The following is a 19,895-nucleotide window of genomic DNA, read 5'->3' as shown; positions in this document are numbered from 1 at the left end:
CAGAATAATAATAACGCCAACAGAAACAATAGGTGCCTCGCACCTTCGGTGCTTGGCCCCTAATAATCAATATTAATGTATAATGCCTGGAATGGTAATATGACACCATCATATAAGACTCAATAATGACGACACATAGATATACAAAATACATGGTCAATTCAATTGCTCTTTGTTTGTGTACAGCAAAATAAGCACTTATTCAGTCAATTCAACTACAAAAAATGAAATATCATGCTAATTAAGTGTTTCATTACAAATACACATTCAAAAGAGATAAAGAGAGGTCTGAATTTAGTCAGAAGAACTGTCTTTTCAAAGCAGCCAATTATGATTATAATTCTTAAAATACTATTAATGTTGTTCTGAATTTCACAGATTGAATGACATCCTTTTGTACATTAACTGATTAAATCAATGAAAAATAAAAATAAAAAAACCAGGATGATTAATGTCTCATTCTTGAACATTTTTAATGACATATTATCATGTTATGTCTGAAATAGATTTTTCACTAGACTGACTAGACTTTTCCAAAGTTTATGAAATGCATATCCTTCAGAGAAGAATGCAGCATTCTTTGAATTCTGCACTTTTAATATTGTAATGTACATTCATACAGTAGTCAACATTTGAAGTGGATCAAAAAAGTTAATCAAAGTTGTCCTAAGGCAAGAACGGGTATTGTTTTGGTTTTAGGACAACTTTGATGAAAGCTTTTGATCCACTTCAAATGCTGACTACTATAGATCCCTGCACTCTTGTGTTATGTCTTGTTTTCTCTTGTGCATCAAAGTTTAGTGTGCTGCCCCCTGCTGCACAGGAGTGTAGACAGTGGCTCTTTAAATTGTACAGTTTTAAACCACTGAAAGTTTCAAAATGAAAATGAATAAAATCTAATCCTTTGAGTCTTTCTAAGGTGCTAAGATGTTCTTTGCTACATACTGGGAGCATTCGGCAGGCGTCAGACTGGCTATCATCACATCTCTGCTGAAAAAAAAAAAGAATCTTAAAAAGAAAATGGACCTTTTAATGTTATCGTGCAAATGTCAGTACAATTTTTTTTAAATTATGTTTTTCACACTTTACAGCCTTCAAATCAGTCCAGACATATAACCCTACTGAGGAAGACCTTCCACAATAGAAGAAGGTCATCCACAATAATAAAGTGCAACACACATGCACACATTCACTGCCTTTATCTTTTGATTTTGAAATAGCAGCACCTAGCAGGCCTATTTCAAGTTTTATTCGTAAAAGTGGCAGCATGCACTTAATGTTTAGATTTTAAATGTTATCATTAGATAATCAAAAGCCTCGGTAGATATTCTTTTACTGCTTCTTTCAACATGCTTTTAAATTTATTTTTAAAAGGGGTTTTCTGTCTCTTAAATGTGTGAAACCATAACTACCATGTAAGCAGTACACTAATTATTCAAAATACAATTCTCCCGCTTTTCTACCATTTTGTGATTACACCGTACTGCACTTTTAGAGTCTGTGCCACTGCTAATATTGCTGTCTCTACATGATTTATTGCTTGTGTTTGAATTTTTTTCATAATTTCTAAGTCAGCTTGAAAAGTTTCTGCTAAATGAATGCATGTACGTTTATTTAAACTGCTCTATACTCTTACTGCATGTCAAAAAGGGTTCATTGCCATTTTTTACACATTGCAGAGAGGTGAAAAGAAAATGTGGTTTCTATAAAAATGCCAAGACATTTATAGTAACACTGTAAAATGTAGACCTATACATGTTAATACATTTGGAAAAGGAAGTAATATTATTTAACACATACCGTATGGCTGACATTATGTAATGCTGGTGCGTAAAGACATATCCTTTAATGGTTGAGGGAAAATAACGTCAACTTGTTTAACAATAGATTGTGTGGGTGTGAATACTTATTATTGCTTACATAAAACAAGCCCTTGAAAAAGTTTATTCACAGTAGATAAAAATTTCGGAAAGTTACGCACATAGGTTCTGCAAAGCGTCATGGGATGTAGGAATAAGATGGTTTGAAATATTGTTTGGCGTAAGCTGATATATTTGGAGCCATAACATTTGCAATCTCATGCTGCTATATTCAATCACCCGTGGGCAAATCTTTGTGTACAGCTGAAAGCGTTTACTGAACACTCTCTCAGGCTTTGTTTTTACAAGGACAGTAATTTACCACCTCCCTTTCTAGGCTCTTGCCTCCTCAATACACTCACTCACTCACTCACTCACACACACACACCTTCCTCTTCACCATGGCCAACAAGCTTCCCCATGATCTGACACTTCCTCCTCTTCAGTCATGGAATGATGTCTTTAAATAACCCTTCCACTCAGACTTGGCACATACATGTTCTCATATGTCCGCCTGTGTAAATGGAGCCTCTGCTAATGTTGTGTGTGCTTGCCCCAAGCGCTGTAATTACAAATATGTAGCTTTGTTGTTCCTGTGATTATTAGTATAGGCTGAACTAGGCATCTGCTGAGGCTCATCTGGCTGCCTGTGCATGGGAGCAATTTTGAACAGCCAACACAAGTTTAAGACGGACTAAGTGAAGTGTGCACACACATAAGTGTATGTTCCCATGATTTAACACCCTACATTACTCACCTAGGCTTTTCTTGCTTACAACTTCTCACTCTCTCATACACCTGATATTCTGTTACTCGAAGGTGTTGCTCCACACATTGTGGGATCTCTTTACAGAGCACTGAATGTCATGCAGAAGATGTGTTTTTCCGTAGATTATTCTTTGAAAAATCAGATTATTTTGTCCTCTGACTGTCTCAGATGACTTTGGTTTCTTGCGTAACAGGCTCTCAGATTTGATTAGACTGAATCTAATGCTGTCTTCTCAGATTTTCTTTCCACTGATCGGTCTGCTCATGGGACAGAAGGACCTCAATGCAGTGGCCTTTTGATATCCCCTGTATCTCCAGCTCCTCTGGGCTTAGAGGAAGTCATTAGCCCACTTTATCTAAATACATGAAATTAAAGGGGAGCAATATCATGTTTTGGGGGCGTAATGTCAGAGAGGAAATTAAATATGAGCATTTGTACAATCTACGTGATTGATATCTGCAACAACGAGAGCCGCTGACCAAAGTAATTGACGATCAGAGTAGCTATCTTTCCTCTGACTCAGACTTTACTTATGGCACACTGGTAAAAAAAAGTAACTTTATTTATGACCATGTCTCCACACTGAAAGTGGCTAGGCTGATTTAACACAGAAACCCAAAGAAAAGTGCTTGAGTAAATCAATTGCGGCCATTACCGCTGTATGCCGACCTTGTCATTTGAACTAAGGGATTACGGTTAGCCATTGTTTTATCTGGTTAGACTGCTGCATTGATTATAGCTACAGAGGAGAGACCAGAAACAAATATTCCACCATCACACTGAGAAAGAGAGGCATGGGAAGATACAGTCCAATTTTCTTACTTGTTAGAATCACCTCTTGGTAAGATCTTGAAGAAATATGACAGATTCTGAATCTGTCAGTGTTTCATACCATGTATCCTAATGAGGGAGACAGAATTTCAACCAGAGGATAAATTTTTTATTACACTGATAAAAAAACAAAACAAAAAAAAACAATAAGAAATTCCCAGTAGTTGCTGTGTTAATGACTACAAAAATAAATTGAGAATCTTCCCTCTTTTATTTTATTTTTTATTTTTTTTAAGCAGTGAGATGTAAAAAGGGACAGTTTTTTTGGAGGCTTTAAAAGCAGAAATGTGAAGCACTCACATCAATTCTGTTAAAACTCATTTTATGAGTTATTAAAATTGACATTTTTACATTACATTTTGTCATTTTACATTAAAGGATTTACAACATTACAGTGTTATGTTGGAAGTTGTTGTTAAATTGGATATGACTTTACACAGAAGTTTAGCAAGCTATTTTATCACACAGAATCATAGATTTGGCTTAAAGCATGTTAATATTTACAAATAAGCCCTATTCACTTTAATTTTGCCTCACTGCAACCAGTTAAAAAAACAGAAGTCATAAATCAAAATGTATTTATTTAAGTAGCCCACTTTAAGTGGCCTCATAAAAACCTGAAATATTATTTCAAAGCAAAACAGCTGCAAGTCTGTGAGCCCAAACAAGTAGTCACCCTTTGCCTGTACATTACAGTTCTCCATTACAGTTCATACAAACATAAATTCAGTCAATGTGAAATTATTACCGGTACTGAAAATGTAATGGTGCTGGGGTTGGGGGCATTTATAGGACAAAACTGTGTTGGGCAAGCTTGTGATATTGGCTTGGCTTGATAATTCTGTAAATAGAAAATCATAAAATGTATTTTACAATCTTTAAATTACGTTTATTTTCTTTTTCTCTATGGGTTTGTTTTATGTGGAAAAACTTAAGTGAAAACACTGGGAACATAGCTTAGAATCAGGCCAGATATGAAGAATGCCTTCTTTGCAGGATGTGTACGTGTGCACCTTCATGGATTTCTGCATTGATATGATCCCTGAGGCAAGGCAGGAATAAAACTGAGGTTGTAAAACATTCCCTTTATTTTGTAGCCACCAGCTGTGCAATGTCACACTGTTCACAACGCATGCATATGAATCGTGACAAGATTCAAGGCAAGTAATTTCCCCACAAAATCTAACATTGTCAAGCTGCTTACCCTTAATTTAAAATCTTTAATGATCAGTCCTTTAACCAGAATAGGGTTTTTGGATTCTTTCATCTGCTGTTCACTGTGTCATTGAGCATGCAGAGAAAGTTTTAGCAATTTAAACTCAAGCAGCATGTTACGAAGCACTAGAAGTTAACACCCACTCTTACTTCTTACACAATCACCGACAGTGATTTTCTCTCCTGTAGTGTTCGTGAGGCTGTTTCGTGAGAGGTTCTGATCTACACGTTGACAAGTTACACAGATCAGAGAATCCCACGGCTTACTAATGAAGGGGAGAAATTAGCAGGAGAGGAACGATTTCAGATTGGACTCTGATGTGTTGAGAGAGAGAGAGACTAAGCTTTTCTCAGTTACAAAGACTGCCTAAGCTTTTTTTTTTTTTATGGTTTTAGTGGAAAATGTCAAATGCTGTATTTTTGAAACAATCCGTCCTTCCCTTTTTCAATCAGTTATGAAGCATAACATATTTGTGAGCAGTGCTGGGTAGGTTACTTTGGAAATTTAATAAGATACACCCTATTTAAAATGTAATAAGTGGTGTAACTATGTCAATTACTTTATTAAAGTAATGTTACTGATTAAACTAGTATAATTTTTTTTAAATTAATGTTTTCAACTTTTAATCATTTTCAAACATTTAAAGCAGGCAGGGTTAACCTCAAGGTAATACTCAACATTGATTACTGTCAGACTTTCAAAATCCTTAATGGCTTGAATTTAAGATTATTATAATTTTGAAGCATAGCCACCTTTAAATCAGACTTTAGCACCTCTTTTGTACTTTGAGGTCGTTCTGAGGTTAAATATAGATTATAAATCAAAACAAGACATAGTTTAATAGCTATGATATTGTTTTTAAGATCAAATCTTTAGAAAACACTGGCATCTTAAAATGCTTCGGGGGAGAAAAAACAGTAAATCTCAAAAAATAAAGCATAAACATAAACAGGACATAAATCAGTAACTGAATAATCATGTATCCTGTTCAGTTTCCTAAACTCCTGAAACATTGGTGTCTCATATTTTAAAGCAGTCAATGCAATTTGGGAAATAAATCAGTGTGTGTGTGTGTGTGTGTGTGTGTGTGTGTGTGTGTGTGTGTTCTTGTTTTTGCGACACATCAGGACACCATTCTGTATAATGACATGGGTATGACACAGGTATTACAAGGAGAGGGTGACTTATAAGGACATTACCATACGTGACAGAGATGGTGTAATGCAATGTGTTTTATGCAGTTAAAGGTTAAAAGACACATTTTCCCCATACTGTACATTATTATTGCCTCTCTGTGCCCCGCCTTTCTGAAATGCATGGTTTTTTACAAAGCTCATAGGTTTGAAAAGCGAGGTATACTCTGATTGGCCAGCTATCCAGTGCATTGTGATTGGCCAAATACCTCATGTGTGTGACTTTGCAGGAAGTTTGTGTACCTTGAAGCAAAAATGCCACAGCAAATTTTCTTTTCTTTTTTTTTTTCTCTGCCACTTTCTTAACAGACTCCCCTCCTGCAGAGTTAAATTCCGACTTAGCTAATCAAGTATTCATGTAGAATTGAAAATTCCATCAGGTGTTGAAGCTTAACTCAGGATGGCAGGTAGGATCATCTATGTTTTATATTTCTCACATTGCATATACACTTTCAAATATCCTTGTGTACGCAGGGGGCATCAGTTCACACACGCAAGATTCTAGAGCTGTAGGATCATAAATCTCTGTGCTAAGCTCTAGATACTGCCATTTCTTTTACAAAGGGCTCCTGCATTCTTTTCTGTATAATGCTTTAAGAGAAAATACACTTGTGCACCTGTGGTAAAAAAAATAATTAATATTATATTAATAATAATAATAATAATAATAATAATAATAATAATAATAATAATAATAATAATAATAATAATAATAATAATAATAATAATAATAATAATAATAATAATAATGTAAGTAGTCTGTTATTATGTCTGCTGAGCCCTTGAGGGCCACATAGTATGAAAACTGTTTCAGTATTTTTTACCCCTGTAATCTCTCATGCTCTGACGTGTTCATGCTAATATCTGGACTCAAAATGGCTTTTTTTTATTACTCATGATGTGTGTGTTTATATATATATATATATATACTAACAAACTAATAATAACCATGTTACTTGTGCATCAAATTAGCATATTAGACTGCTGAATTTCAGCTTTGCCATCACAGAAAAACAAAATCGATTAAAAAATATATAAAAATTTAAGCAACACAAAATAACATTTCAAAATATTATTATAATGTTTCAAAATAAAATGTAATGCCTTTGTGAGCATAAGCATTCATACTTCACATAACCAGAACCAGAATATTGTATACTGTAGAAGCACGTAACCACCTAGAAACTGAAAAACACTAAGGAACACACAGAGCACCTCAGGCAAGAACTCATTTATTCTTTCTTTTTCTTTTCTTTTTTTTATGTAAAAAATAAATTTTCTTCAATCTGTTTTGCTCATTATTGAGTATAAAATGCTCTCTCTGAATCAACATATTTATGGTCTGTTGAAATTCAGAGCATATATGAAATTCAGTTGCTGTGTATGGGCTCTTAACAGTCTGTAATGATGGCTCATTTTAGAGAGACTAGTCTTTGAAAATCTCATGCCATGAGTCACAGGATATTTAGGCTTTGGCTTTCTTTTTAAATCCCATGAATCAGTCAGGTTTGGTGACAAATCAATTCATCACACTAGTCTCTATAGCAACAACCAGACTAGGTTCACTTGGCTTGGTTTGATTCCCAAGTAAAGTTCTGCAGCTGACATGAAGTCATTACCGATTTGATTTCGAAATGTTAATGTGGCGGACAAGTTCATCCAAAACATCATTGCATTCGAGCTATACATTTTTGCCATGCATTCTCTGGAAATCAAACCCATGACCTTGGCATTGCTTGTGACACAGCTCTACTGTTTGAAAAGCTTAAGCTTAAAATGTTAATGCTAAATCAATGCTCCATGTTGTTTTGTTGACTGAAGTGCTAATTTCTAACTGTTTAACAAAATACCAACATTGGAATTTCTATTATCACACTGTGATTACTAGGCATTTGTGAACATTATTAAGTGCTAAATAGGATCACTACATCACTAAAGCATATTATTGGAAACAGTGAATCAACAGAAGAAAAGAGTGGTCTGTTATTCAGCGAGGTCAAAGAGCCATTCAAGCCAAAAGGCCATAAATACTCAAGCATCCTTTACTTAACCTGGCATGAAGATACGTATCTCTGAACTTACAGCAAATTGAACCTTGCAAAATGAGCAGCAATAGACACTGTTAGGGTCGGCTAAGGTTAAGACTTTAGAGAAAATGAATAGTAGAACTGGGAGGCTTGCAATATAACCTAAATAATAAACTATAAATAATGACTAGTAAATCCTTGATAAAAAAAAAGATGCAGTCAGGTTTAAAAGAAATAACTTGTTATTTATGTTGTGTTAAAAAAAAAGTGTTTGCATCAAGTGTAAATAAATACAATTAGCACCTTGTTTCCACTAGGTGCAAATAGGCAGATGAATTGCTCAGACAAAAGCATCAGCTAGACGAAACAAACACAAGCTAGATTGTTCAATCTCAGATCAAGAAATGCAATATCCCATCAGAGTAGTTTTATTGAATAATGAAAAAGGATGCTACTGAATCCACCACAGAGCAAAATAAAGTCTATATAGAGTTAATCATTTTCGATTCTTTGACATATGGCAGTTCTAATTGACAGGCAAGAAAGCAGAAATGTTTTAAGCTTCATGTTCTCATTCCCAGCACAGCCACCGCTAAAAGCAGAATCAAATCATTTACATCGGTCAAAGGCTTCCCCCTCTGAACCTCCTAGAGCTTGGACTGCACTAACAGTAACACAGCACCAAAGGCACAATTATTTATTAACCTCTCCTCTCCTCTCCTCTCCTCTCCTCTCCTCTCCTCTCCTCTCCTCTCCTCTCCTCTCCTCATCTCTCCTCTATGGGGTTTTGACAAAACATTCAGAGCCCAGTAGAAAACAATAGAATAATAATGAATAATGTTCAGAAAAGCTTGAAGGTGTGTTGTTCTCCGTCTAAACTAATCTCAGCTACATAACATTAAGCAAAGCTTTTGACACTGAATGCGTTAGTAAAGGTTTGTGGTGGAACATGACATAACGATTTTGAATCAATTACAAGTATTTTCATGAAAGCTTGTAAAGGCGTCAGTGTAATGTAATCTGTTCAGTATGATGGTGAAACAAATCATTTTATCTCCTCCTCTTTCAAAAAAAGAAAATAAAAAAATAATAAAGAAAAAAATGAACCAATTATAAAATATAAAACTTGACAGTTCTATCACCAAGACGTCCTTCCAGTGGGGTGAATAATGAGTGAATGTTTAAGATTTTGAATGTGTAAGTATGTCGAACTCAATTTATTTTTCTCATAGCTCTGGTCAAAGTGGAAACCATCATCCAGCAGGATCAAAAAAAAAGAAAAAAAAAAAAGAAAAGAAAATTCACGAGGAGACTGCTTCAGTTGCACTACTCATTCTCTGACTGACAGTGAAGTTTCTCAGCCTTTATCTGTCTTGGACTCACTCTGGGGCGAACAATGGTGTTAAATATCTCATGGAATCAGTGTGGGTGAAGACAGATTCCTTGTTCATTTCTCTTTTACAAGAACCTTTGAATGATTTGAATAGAAACTCAATTTCTACTCTTCAGTTCTGAACCAGCTCTCTGAAAATCAGCGTTTTATTTTGCTTTAGAATCGGCTTTAGATTCTCAGTCACACTTTAGAATGGAATTGATTTGTTTACAATCCCAGAATATTGCTATTTTGCTGGAAACACAAACATTAAGATAGGGATGTGGTACGTTATGGAATTAGAAATTAGTTTGTGTATAAACAACTCAAAAGTGCACCCAATGCCACTAAACAGTTATCATCAATAAGGGCTTACGTAACCTAAAGTAGATAAAAACAATCCTTACAAGCCCTGTGATCACAGAAAGTCAGCAGCTGCTCCTGATCTATTTGAATTTTACAAGCAGAGACGCTGTGAACTGAAAGCTGTAACCCCAAGAATATATTTATTATCTGTCTATTTGAAAAATCATCTGTTTACAATATCTAAAATGATATTTTTCTCAATAATGATTTCTGAATTGCCCTATTATAGGCATGCATTCTCTTCTTTAGGGCCACAGATTTGACAAAGTTACAGTATCTAAATGTGTTATTTTCCTACAATTGTATTTCTTATGATATCCACTAAATTAAAGACCTGTTCTTTTGTTTTCTGTATTTTCCCCTCTATGGTTAACAGTGTTTAACTATGTGTGCCAGAATGTTGAACTAACAATACTGTGCAGCGCTGCATAATCATTTGAGTCACGTTGAAGCATCAATGTGAACATCATTCCAACTGTTGCAAACAGTCTGGGACAATTACATTCAATTAGTTCAGATTCTCCCTTTATTTTGTTCCGTTCTCAGCTGAATGGAGTATTGTACCTGCAAAATGACAAAACCTCAAAACAATATTTAATCACAGTCATTTCTAATTATGATAAGCCCACTTTACAGACATGAAGAGTAAAATATAAAGTCTACACCCCGTTCACAGTAAAAAGCGAATCCAAGAGAAGTACAATCCATTTATTTGTTCATTTTCTCTTTGATCATCAGCTGTGCTTGTAGTGACCTGTCAGTCATTTTGGAGATATCACAAGTATATGGAATAAAAAGGGAGAGAAGCCCAACATCCATAAAGACAGATGTTTCATAATATACAAAAACAACCAAAAAAAAAGTTGTTTTGCTTTTAAAAATGTACAACAGCCTTATATATATTATATTTGCATTATATCACTATGATATTTTGAACAAATGGGATACACTTTACAAGCATAGCCACAAAGCTTAAATAGTTCATTATCTGATAAATAAATCCTGTAGATAAATAAATGTATCATTATTTATCATCATCACCGTAAAACCACTTACAGTTTCTCTTAAGTCTAGTCCAGTAAACACCTCTTCTGTATACTTGTTATGGCATGTTAGAGAGCAGCAGTACAGTGATTCATTTCACTGAAGGACAGTTATAACAGTTTGTAATATAGCTCTGATCAGTAAGGGCTTTGCACCCTTAGGATGCAATACCCAAGCACATCAGGACAACACTCTTCTTCCATCTGTCATCCGGTGACAACCTTCTCATACTCCCTATCCAACAGGGTCCGTTTTGTATCTCTCCGCTGGACAGAAACAGCACACATTTTGGTAATTCATTTCTCTTGTTAGTCTTTTTTTTTTGTTACCATATAAAAGGAGACTGCCTTTCATGTTATATAGCTCTCTAGTCACAATGACACAAGCCATATGTGCAAACTCATCATAAAAATATCTCTTGATAACTTCAGAGTGCCAGCAGCCATAATAAAGATAAGCCTGTTTCCTCTAATGCAGTGCAGTGCTTCCCAATTCAGGTGTTTTTTTTTTTTTTAAGCATTTGGTACCACCTATGTGACCAGCGTCTGTTGTCCTCAGAGGCTCATAAAGAGCATTACACAATGAAGTAAGAAAAAATATCAATCTCATTGTTGTGTACAGATTGTCAATGCAAAAAGAGAGGGGCAGTGGTGTTTTTGAAAACGTCTTTTCCTTGTCAACCACCTGTTCATGGCACTGGATGCTGCATGCTGTTCTCTAAAAAGACCTCTTCCAGGACTTGCACAGGATCTTCTGAAAAGCTCGCCGGAAGTCCTGGTTGAAGATGGTGTAGATGACGGGATTGAGGGAGCTGTTGCAGTAACCGATCCAGAAGAAAAACTTGAAAAGGGTGTCATGGATGGCACAGGGCTCCCGGCAGATCCCATACAGGCTGTAGCTAAAGAAGAACGGAAACCAGCAGACCACGAACACCCCCATGACCACGGCCAGCACGAAGGTGAACCGCTTCTCTCGTGCCTGGGAAATCTTTTTTCTCGAAATGGTGTTCCTCCTTTTTCTGCGGGAGGAAAACAAGTCCAGGGTCTTGCTGCTGGCTCGGGACTTCCGGCTGGAATGCTTGGAGCTGGAGCTGTTCTTGCGGCTGGGCCGGCGGTCTTTTCTCGAGGGCGCCGTCTCGTTTTGCGTCCGCTTGGCCTTCTCATCAGATGAGCTGCTGTCCTCCAGCTCGGCATCTGGGTCATCCTCGCCTGGTTTGCGTTCCCCTGGTGGCGGCGAGGCACAGTGCCCGTTTTCCCGCCTAGAATCCTCACGGCTCAAGCCGTTCTCCAGCCGTGGCGTCCCTGACCCGCCGTCCGGATCACGCCGCTTTTCAGACATATTTCGGGTTCTCGTCTTTGCCACCTGGTAGATTCGGATGTAAACAAGGATCATGATGACACACGGGGCAAAGAACGACCCGATGCTGGAATACAGGATGTACCACGTGTGGTTGTTCAGCTGGCATTGTGGTTCGCTGCTGTCACCCTCGTTATTCCGGTCCATGGAGATGAGCGGTGGGAAGGAGATCACAGCCGCAATCAACCATACCACCACTATCATGCCCTTTACCCTGCGAGGCGTCCTCTTCAAGTTATACTCGACCGCCTGCGTGACAGACCAGTACCTGTCCAGACTTATAGCACACAGGTGAACAATAGAAGATGTGCAGAAAAGAACATCTAGCGCAAGATAGATATCACACCAAACTTTCCCAAAAAACCAGTAGCCCATTAATTCATTGGCCAGAGAGAAAGGGATGATCAGGGTGGCCACCAGAATGTCCGCACTGGCCAGAGACACGAGAAAAAGGTTTTGTGCTGGCTTGAGCGCTCTGCTCGTTAAAACGGCGATAACGACCAGCACATTCCCCACTATTGTAAACAAGATGAGGAAGCTCACCAGCCCCGCGAGCCCTATAATGGTGACCGGAGAATAGCGACTTGTAGAATTCCCAGAGGATGTTAAACCAATGTCAATGTAAGTGTCCACTTCGCTTGCAAAGCTTAAGTTATGCATATTGATTTAGAAAAGGCTCTGCTGTCCGATAAATCGTCCACGCGCGTCTTCGCGAATAGCCTACTATCTCTCTCTCTCTCTCTCTTAATTTCACTATAAGTTATTTGCAGGTTCCTCTATGTTTCTTCTTACCTTGTGTTCTTAATTTAATCCCGTTCGCGTCTTTTTCTTGTCCGCACAATTCCTCTTACGGCTCATTTGGTTGCGTCTTTGAAAAAGAGACCCATCCCGTGGTGAGTTTGAAGTAAGCATCACCTTCTCTTACATCCGTGCGAGCTGCTCGTCCTCTCGCGGGCGTCTCTCTCAGCATCCACCCGAGCGAAACACCGCCGGGACTCAACTATCCACGTGCTGAGAGCATTAAACTGATGGAGCGCCGCCCCGCCCCTGGAGAGAACTACCGACTGCTGAAGTACCGTACTACCGTTCAGCGCCGTTCTCTGTCACAGTGAACATGTTAAATCAGATCAGAGCGAGATTTTATGCATTTCAGACAGACAACAAGAGCGGTTACTAGTGCAAACATGCGATGGGCATTACATTTCATGTATTCTGAGAGGAAAATACATTTATAGCTATCACTAGGCGTTTTCAAGAATAACGTTGTTAAGATTTGGAAAAGGACGGTGAACTGATGAAACTGTAGCTTACGGCATCTTTGCTCACTGGGTGTCACTGGGTGTCACTGTTGTAACAATGTCATTGTGGCTTTAAATAATGTGAAAACCTGTCAGTCAATAGCCTTATACAGCTGCTTTCCTCACAATGTTTCTCGAACATTGCTTTAAATGTTTTTTTTTATTAACTTTGAGATTGATTGGACAAGTAGCCTAAGTGTTAAACTTAAGTCTACTAATCTCAAAACAGATAATCAATAATGCAGGCTAGTTTCCCGCCCCAAAGATTTCAGCATATTTTCAACAGGCTGCATATCAATCACAATGTGCATATTTCTACCAAATGTGTTTTACCTTCCATTTAAATAAATTCTCCTTCTTTATTAAGATATAAAATATTGAACTTGCATCTGTTCTCATTTTAATATATTAGCCTACAAATAATTTGGTATACTCCCTGTTTGCAACTGGTAATTTTTGTTTTATTTTTTATTTATTTTTTCAATTGCATGTTCAAAGCAATATATAAAATTAGATTTGATTAGCCTGTAGCATTGCCATTATGTCTCAAATGTATTTCTAATACGTTCAGTGTGTATGTGTGTGTGTGCGTGTGTGTGAGAGAGAGAGAGAGAGAGAACGCACTTGTAATTTGTCAACACACTGCAGAGAATGCATGATAGACTGCAATGGAGAGGAACTAATCAATGATTTTGTGAGAGACCCATCAGAGAGGTCAGAGAGGTGGTCATGGGTCCCGTTAAAGAGTTTGGCAAATAAACTCCAGGCCACTTTTTAAAAAAGTGCCAATGTGGCAGAGGCTGCTAAATTACTTTAACTCACCTTGATCTGAAAAGATTAACTACAGTATCAGTTCATTCAGACTGTAAGGACATTTTGTTAAGAGAACCAGTATGTTGTTGCTATGGTAAATATATTAATGCAGGTACATACAATAATTAGGCTATACTGTTTGAATAGGCACAAAATCACATAACAGTGTCATATTTACTTGAGTTGTACTAACACATAGGATTTATGGACTTTATGTCAGTTTGGTTTGGTAATGTGTGTTTCCTACATAATATGATGACTGTAAAAAGGAACTTTTTCTGTACAGCAAATTCCATTTCAAACATGTCTCTTGATGGAACAAGCTGCCCCATAATATTGGTGCTGCCTTCTCTCTCCAGACGTTTAGGTCTCATCTATTCACTTTGTTCTCTAAATAAATCATTTACCTCTCTGCTTCTGTATTGCTCAACCTCTGTTCGTATGACATATGACCACCTTCTTGATGTAATTGGTGTTTATTCATCATATGTTTGTGTGTCCCCTTGATGTTTAACTGTAGATATTTGTTGTCAATATTTGTTTGTCTGAATGTGCCCTCGGAATGTCTGTTTTTTTATCTTTTTTTTTTCTTTTCTTTTTTGCTAATGGTTTGTATTATTTTGTTAAATGTCCTTGGGTTCTTGACTGTCTGGTGTACTTTGCTTGCCACTTATATTATTGTTTAACATGTCCTTGGGTTCTTGAAAGATGCTATAAAAATAAAACATATTATTAAATGGTTTGCTATTGAATTAACTCATTTTAAAAGCTACCAAAATGAAAAAGAGCATTCTGTGCCTCATTTGTAAATCTCTTTGGTTAAGAGCATCTGCTGAATGAATAAATGCAAATTATAGCATTTACATGAATAACATATTGCCAGTTTGAACTTTTGTACCCATAATATTTAATCCTTTTTTTTTATTCTAAATACTAAATCTGATTAAAATATATATGGTAAGTCAGTGGTCGAGATGACTGATGCTCTTCTCTGACCTATCAGAGGTCCCAAGTGAAATGCTGCTCTTGACATTTTATTATTATTTTTTTTAACAGTGAAGCAAAGGGACATATTTTTATTTAACATTAGAAAATGAAATATGCTAATGAGGTTAGCATGTGACATATTTGCTCAGCTTGAAGTGAAATTAGTCTACAAATGAAAAGAAAAATGAATGTGCTGATATTCCAGTGATTGAGTAGTGGTTGTCACATGTCTGCAGAATTAAGTTGGGCAAGTTACTGGAGCTAAATAACAGACTTTAGATATAATAAGAACGCAGATATGAGATTGCAAAAGGTTAATTCTTATGTAAACTTTGATGACATTAAATAATGCTTTTAATGTCGACTGAGTGACAGCTGGTATTTAATTTGAGTGATAAGTCACAGGATTGGGAAAAGAAAATAACTATCGTCTGTTTTTACCGTATAATATATACAGTATAATGTGTTTAGTGATTTTATTTGACCAATTAGAAAAAAAGTATCTGATTTTCCTGTCCCTCTTTATATGTTTCAGATCCTGTTTCAAACAGATATAGGTGTTTGTCTGTAATGCATGGCTATAAAATTTCCAAACTTAAAGACTTTTTGACATTTCAAACAAGGCTTTGTCAATTCAAAATATAAACTTTCCTTTCTAGTTAAACGTTTATTGCAGTTATTTAACATCCTTTTTGTCAAGTTTAAATTAAATGAAAACTCTGGAATTAAACTGGAATCTAAATACATATTCTATTAAATTCTGCATGCTGCACCTTGATAAAAGATGGAAAATATTGATTGTTTTGAGGGCTCAGCGTCTATTTCTCTTCAGATGAACAGTGTAATTCTAAGAGTTTTTGTTGCTGGGCACTTGAGGTGGACATTTGTGGCTGTGTGTGCACATATCTATTCATGCTGCTGAATATAGTGCCTTTGTGTGTGACACATATCATGCTTGTGTTTGTTGAACGGATTTATGTGTATGATTTTTTTCAACAATCGATTTTGTGATACACACCTATCTGACTGCGTTGGCTTTCTCTTGCTCCGTTTCTGTTTGCGTGTGTAAGTTGTAGGCGGGCCTACAATTCAGTGCTGTTAAGAGCAGCAGAAGCTGACCCTCAGGCTCTGCTCTTCTCAAAGCTGATTTGTATTGAGTCTTCCTGGCTTGTGATCATTACAGGTTTCCCCTTGGGCCACACTTGTGTCTGTTTAATTGAAGCGTGTGTGTGTGTGTGTGTGAGTGATCCACATCATTACCTTGAGTTTATCCTTCCTTTCTTCCCTCGTCCCATGTTTCATTCACACTTGAGTAATACAAATGTAAAATCATGTCAAGCTACCAAATGCACAGTTCCAGTACATGAAACAGTCTTGTAGAAATCTGAGATATCAGTTTAATACTGATATCATCTGTGGTTGCTGTTTCTTTGTTCTTTGTTAGTTTTTTTTTAAAAGCATTTTGCAGTGATAAAAAATATGTGAGCATTATATATATATATATATATATATATATATATAATATATATATATATATATATATATATATATATATATATATATATATTTGAAAGACATTTACACAAAGTTTTCATCAAAAGTTTGGAATAATTCAGATGTTTTTTGAAACGTCTCTTACATTCAGCAAGGTTGCATTTATTTGATCAAAATAGATTAAAAACAGCAATATTATGAAATACAATGGAAATATTATTAATTTTAAAAGAACAATTTTCCATTTTAACATGTTTTTAAAGTAAAAATGTATTCTTGTGACGGAAAAGCTGAATTTTCAGCATCATTGCTCCAGTCTTCATTGTCACATGATCCTTCAGAAATCATATTATATCATATCAAATCTAATCTACTGATTTGCTTCTCTATTATTATCAATGCTCAGTTATTAGTAATAATGATTTCTTATTATTATCAATGTCCAGAATGGATTATGCTGATTAATATGTCTGTGAAACATTTGTTTGAAACATTTTTGTAACATTCTAAATGCTTCAAAACTTTAATTCATCATCAAACACAGAGCCTAAATATTTGTACCTGATGTCTCTTAATGATGGCAGGCAGCAAAGGTACAAAGTTCTACTTACGGAAGTCAGTGAACATCTCTTTTGTTTTAGAAGTACTAACGTTTAAAAAATCACCACTGAATAAAACTGTCTCGCACTGCACCATGACTCCCATCTGACAGACACAATCACAGAATCATCTGCAAATTTAATAATATGTCTCAGCTCAAAAACACTAAGAAAATTACTGAAAATGAGGAAACGATGAAAAAAGGGGGGAAAGTGGGAAAGGCAAGTAGAAACATGGGTTTTGAGTACAGGGAAACACATATGAGGATTGATTGAAAGATCGTAGAAAATCATTCTAGAAAACACTGTGATTGCACGTCACAGTAACTGATGACAGCTACAAAGGCAAGTGTACAAGGGTGTGTGTGTGTCATTTACAGGCCCACACAGTCAGATGCCACTAGACACTGTGGCGGGTTTGATTTTAATTCTCTAGTCAGCGGGGTGCACAGTGGGAATTGTAATTGGCCTCAACAGCAGGATTTACTACAATTGAATTTCATTGCAGCAATGACAGTTATTGGACTGTTTTATACAATGTATTATTGGGTAATATAGTCAATGAATTAAATATTTTATGTAGTTTACACTTCATCCAAATCAACTTACAGTAAATAAAGTCACTCCTAAAGGAATTTGTGAGGGAACAATGTGAGATGATCTATGCATATATATTATTTCAGAGAATCTTTAGTTAGTGTCTCCCATGAAAATGCTAAAGACAGAGGGCAGATCTAATAACATAAATTGTCCTTTGTTGTTGCAGTTTGCTGCTGGACAGATTTTGATATAAGTGAGACTGGCTGTTAGTAAGCTAAATCAGCTTAAGACAGATGGCTGATGTGAGTTAGAGAGAAGGAGAGATGGGAGGGAAAGGCTGTCATGTTTATGTCTTGGAGGATAACAGGTCAGGATGTCCTCTTGATGTTCAGTAGCTGAAATGGCTTATCATGCACCACAGTTCATAGGCGCCTCTCACAAAACCTGTCAACATGTTCATCACAGAGCAGCAAGAGAAAAAGAAGAAAGCTTTTTCCTCAAAGAATATTTTTTTTTCTTTCACTGTGGCACGGCTTTAATTATTTTCAATCTAATTGTCTTTAAAGAGATTCTAAATTTTATTATAATTTAATTATTTTTTTAGTAATTTATTATTTAATTTTATTTATTTAATTTTTATCATGTTCATATCGGAATTTAAGTTGCACTGATTTTGAATTAGAAATGTTCAATAATATTACATTTGTTAACATTAGTTAATACATTACATTACATTTAGTTCACACAGGACTATTATACATACTTCGCTTCTAAAGCATTTATTAATCTTTGATGGTTAATATCAGCATTTACTAATACATTATTCAAATCAAAGCTTTATATGTTAATATTATAAAACAAACAATAAAATTTGTAATTTTATTTACTAATGTTTAACAAAAAATAATAAAAATGTAACAAATGTATTGATTATTTTTTATTTATGTAATCTATTGATTAATGTTACTGTCATGTGCTACTGTGTTGATGCGAGGAACTTTACAATCTTTAATGAACTAAATTAGCAGGGAACAAAGGGCAAACAGGAAACACATGCAGCACACACAACATATTATATTATATATATATTATATTATATTATATTATATATTATATTATATTATATTATATTATATTTATATGGTTCATATATTATATTATATTATGATTATATATCGAGTTTCGGGAACACGAGCAATTTAGGTTGAACAGTTTTAGATTAAGCCGAGCATTGGCACTACCAATTGGGTGCTTACATTGGTATTTTGAAAGAAAACACGTGAAAAAATACACGAAGGAGTCGCAAAGATAACGTCTTAGAAAACACTCTTAGCTCTTTAAGATTCAATTCTTATCGGGAAATGCAGCCCAGGTCCATAAAGTCTCTGAACAGTTAAGCCCTAATGACCTTATTGTAAAGAGATACCATAAAAAGGTAATATGTAAGGAATAATGGGATTTATGATGTGATGGATAGTATAAATGATTTATATGTTAGGTGTAATATCAAATTTATTTTAATCATTTATATATTTATTTTTTACTATATTTTGGATTATTTTGGGGGTGAAATATGAATTGCAACCCATGTTGGGTTTTATAAATGTAAATAGTACAAATGAGATTCACCTTCTTAGTAGCTTAAAGGTGGGGTAAGTGATTTCTGGAAGCCAATGTTGATATTTCAAATCACCAAAACAAACATGCCCCTACCCCAAAAGGGTCATATTATCTTACTTTTTGGACACACTTTGGGAGCTGACGGTTGAAAGACAGTGAAGGAGGTTTAGACGCTGCAGGCTTATAGGGTGTGGAAATGAATGTGTCTTTATCATAGCTGAAGGAACGACAATACAATTGTGGATTAAAAAACAAGCGAACATGACACACAAGCATATTCAAGCAAAACCAAACATGTATAAGTTATGTGAAACAAAGCAAAACCAATGTTACTCACCTATCGGAAGAAACAAAGCAACATCGGCGTCTGATCGCAGGCCTTCTGCACCTTAGGTTCTCTCCAGCACTGGAGAAGTTGAAAATATTAGAAATATTAAATATTTGAAATATTCATGTTGGACATTTGAAAAGTCCAAGTTTTGTAATACTCTTTACCTAAAAGTTGTGTTTT

The 19,895-nt window shown here is 35.7% G+C and overlaps 1 protein-coding gene across 1 annotated transcript; it reads right to left on the bottom strand.

Annotated features, from left to right (window-relative positions):
- Positions 1-10,140: 10,140 nt before the first annotated feature.
- Positions 10,141-13,033, bottom strand: LOC113078796 (alpha-2C adrenergic receptor). Its single transcript, XM_026251095.1, has one exon. The coding sequence runs from the start codon at positions 12,691-12,693 to the stop codon at positions 11,395-11,397; it is 1,299 nt and encodes a 432-aa protein (XP_026106880.1). The 5' UTR covers positions 12,694-13,033; the 3' UTR covers positions 10,141-11,394.
- Between the last annotated feature and the right edge of the window lie 6,862 nt (positions 13,034-19,895).

Source organism: Carassius auratus, unplaced genomic scaffold (genome assembly GCF_003368295.1).
Source record: "Carassius auratus strain Wakin unplaced genomic scaffold, ASM336829v1 scaf_tig00026577, whole genome shotgun sequence".
Lineage (NCBI taxonomy): Eukaryota > Metazoa > Chordata > Actinopteri > Cypriniformes > Cyprinidae > Carassius > Carassius auratus.
The sequence above is the reverse complement of the archived record's forward strand: the minus strand, read 5'-3'. Positions and strand labels throughout refer to the sequence as shown.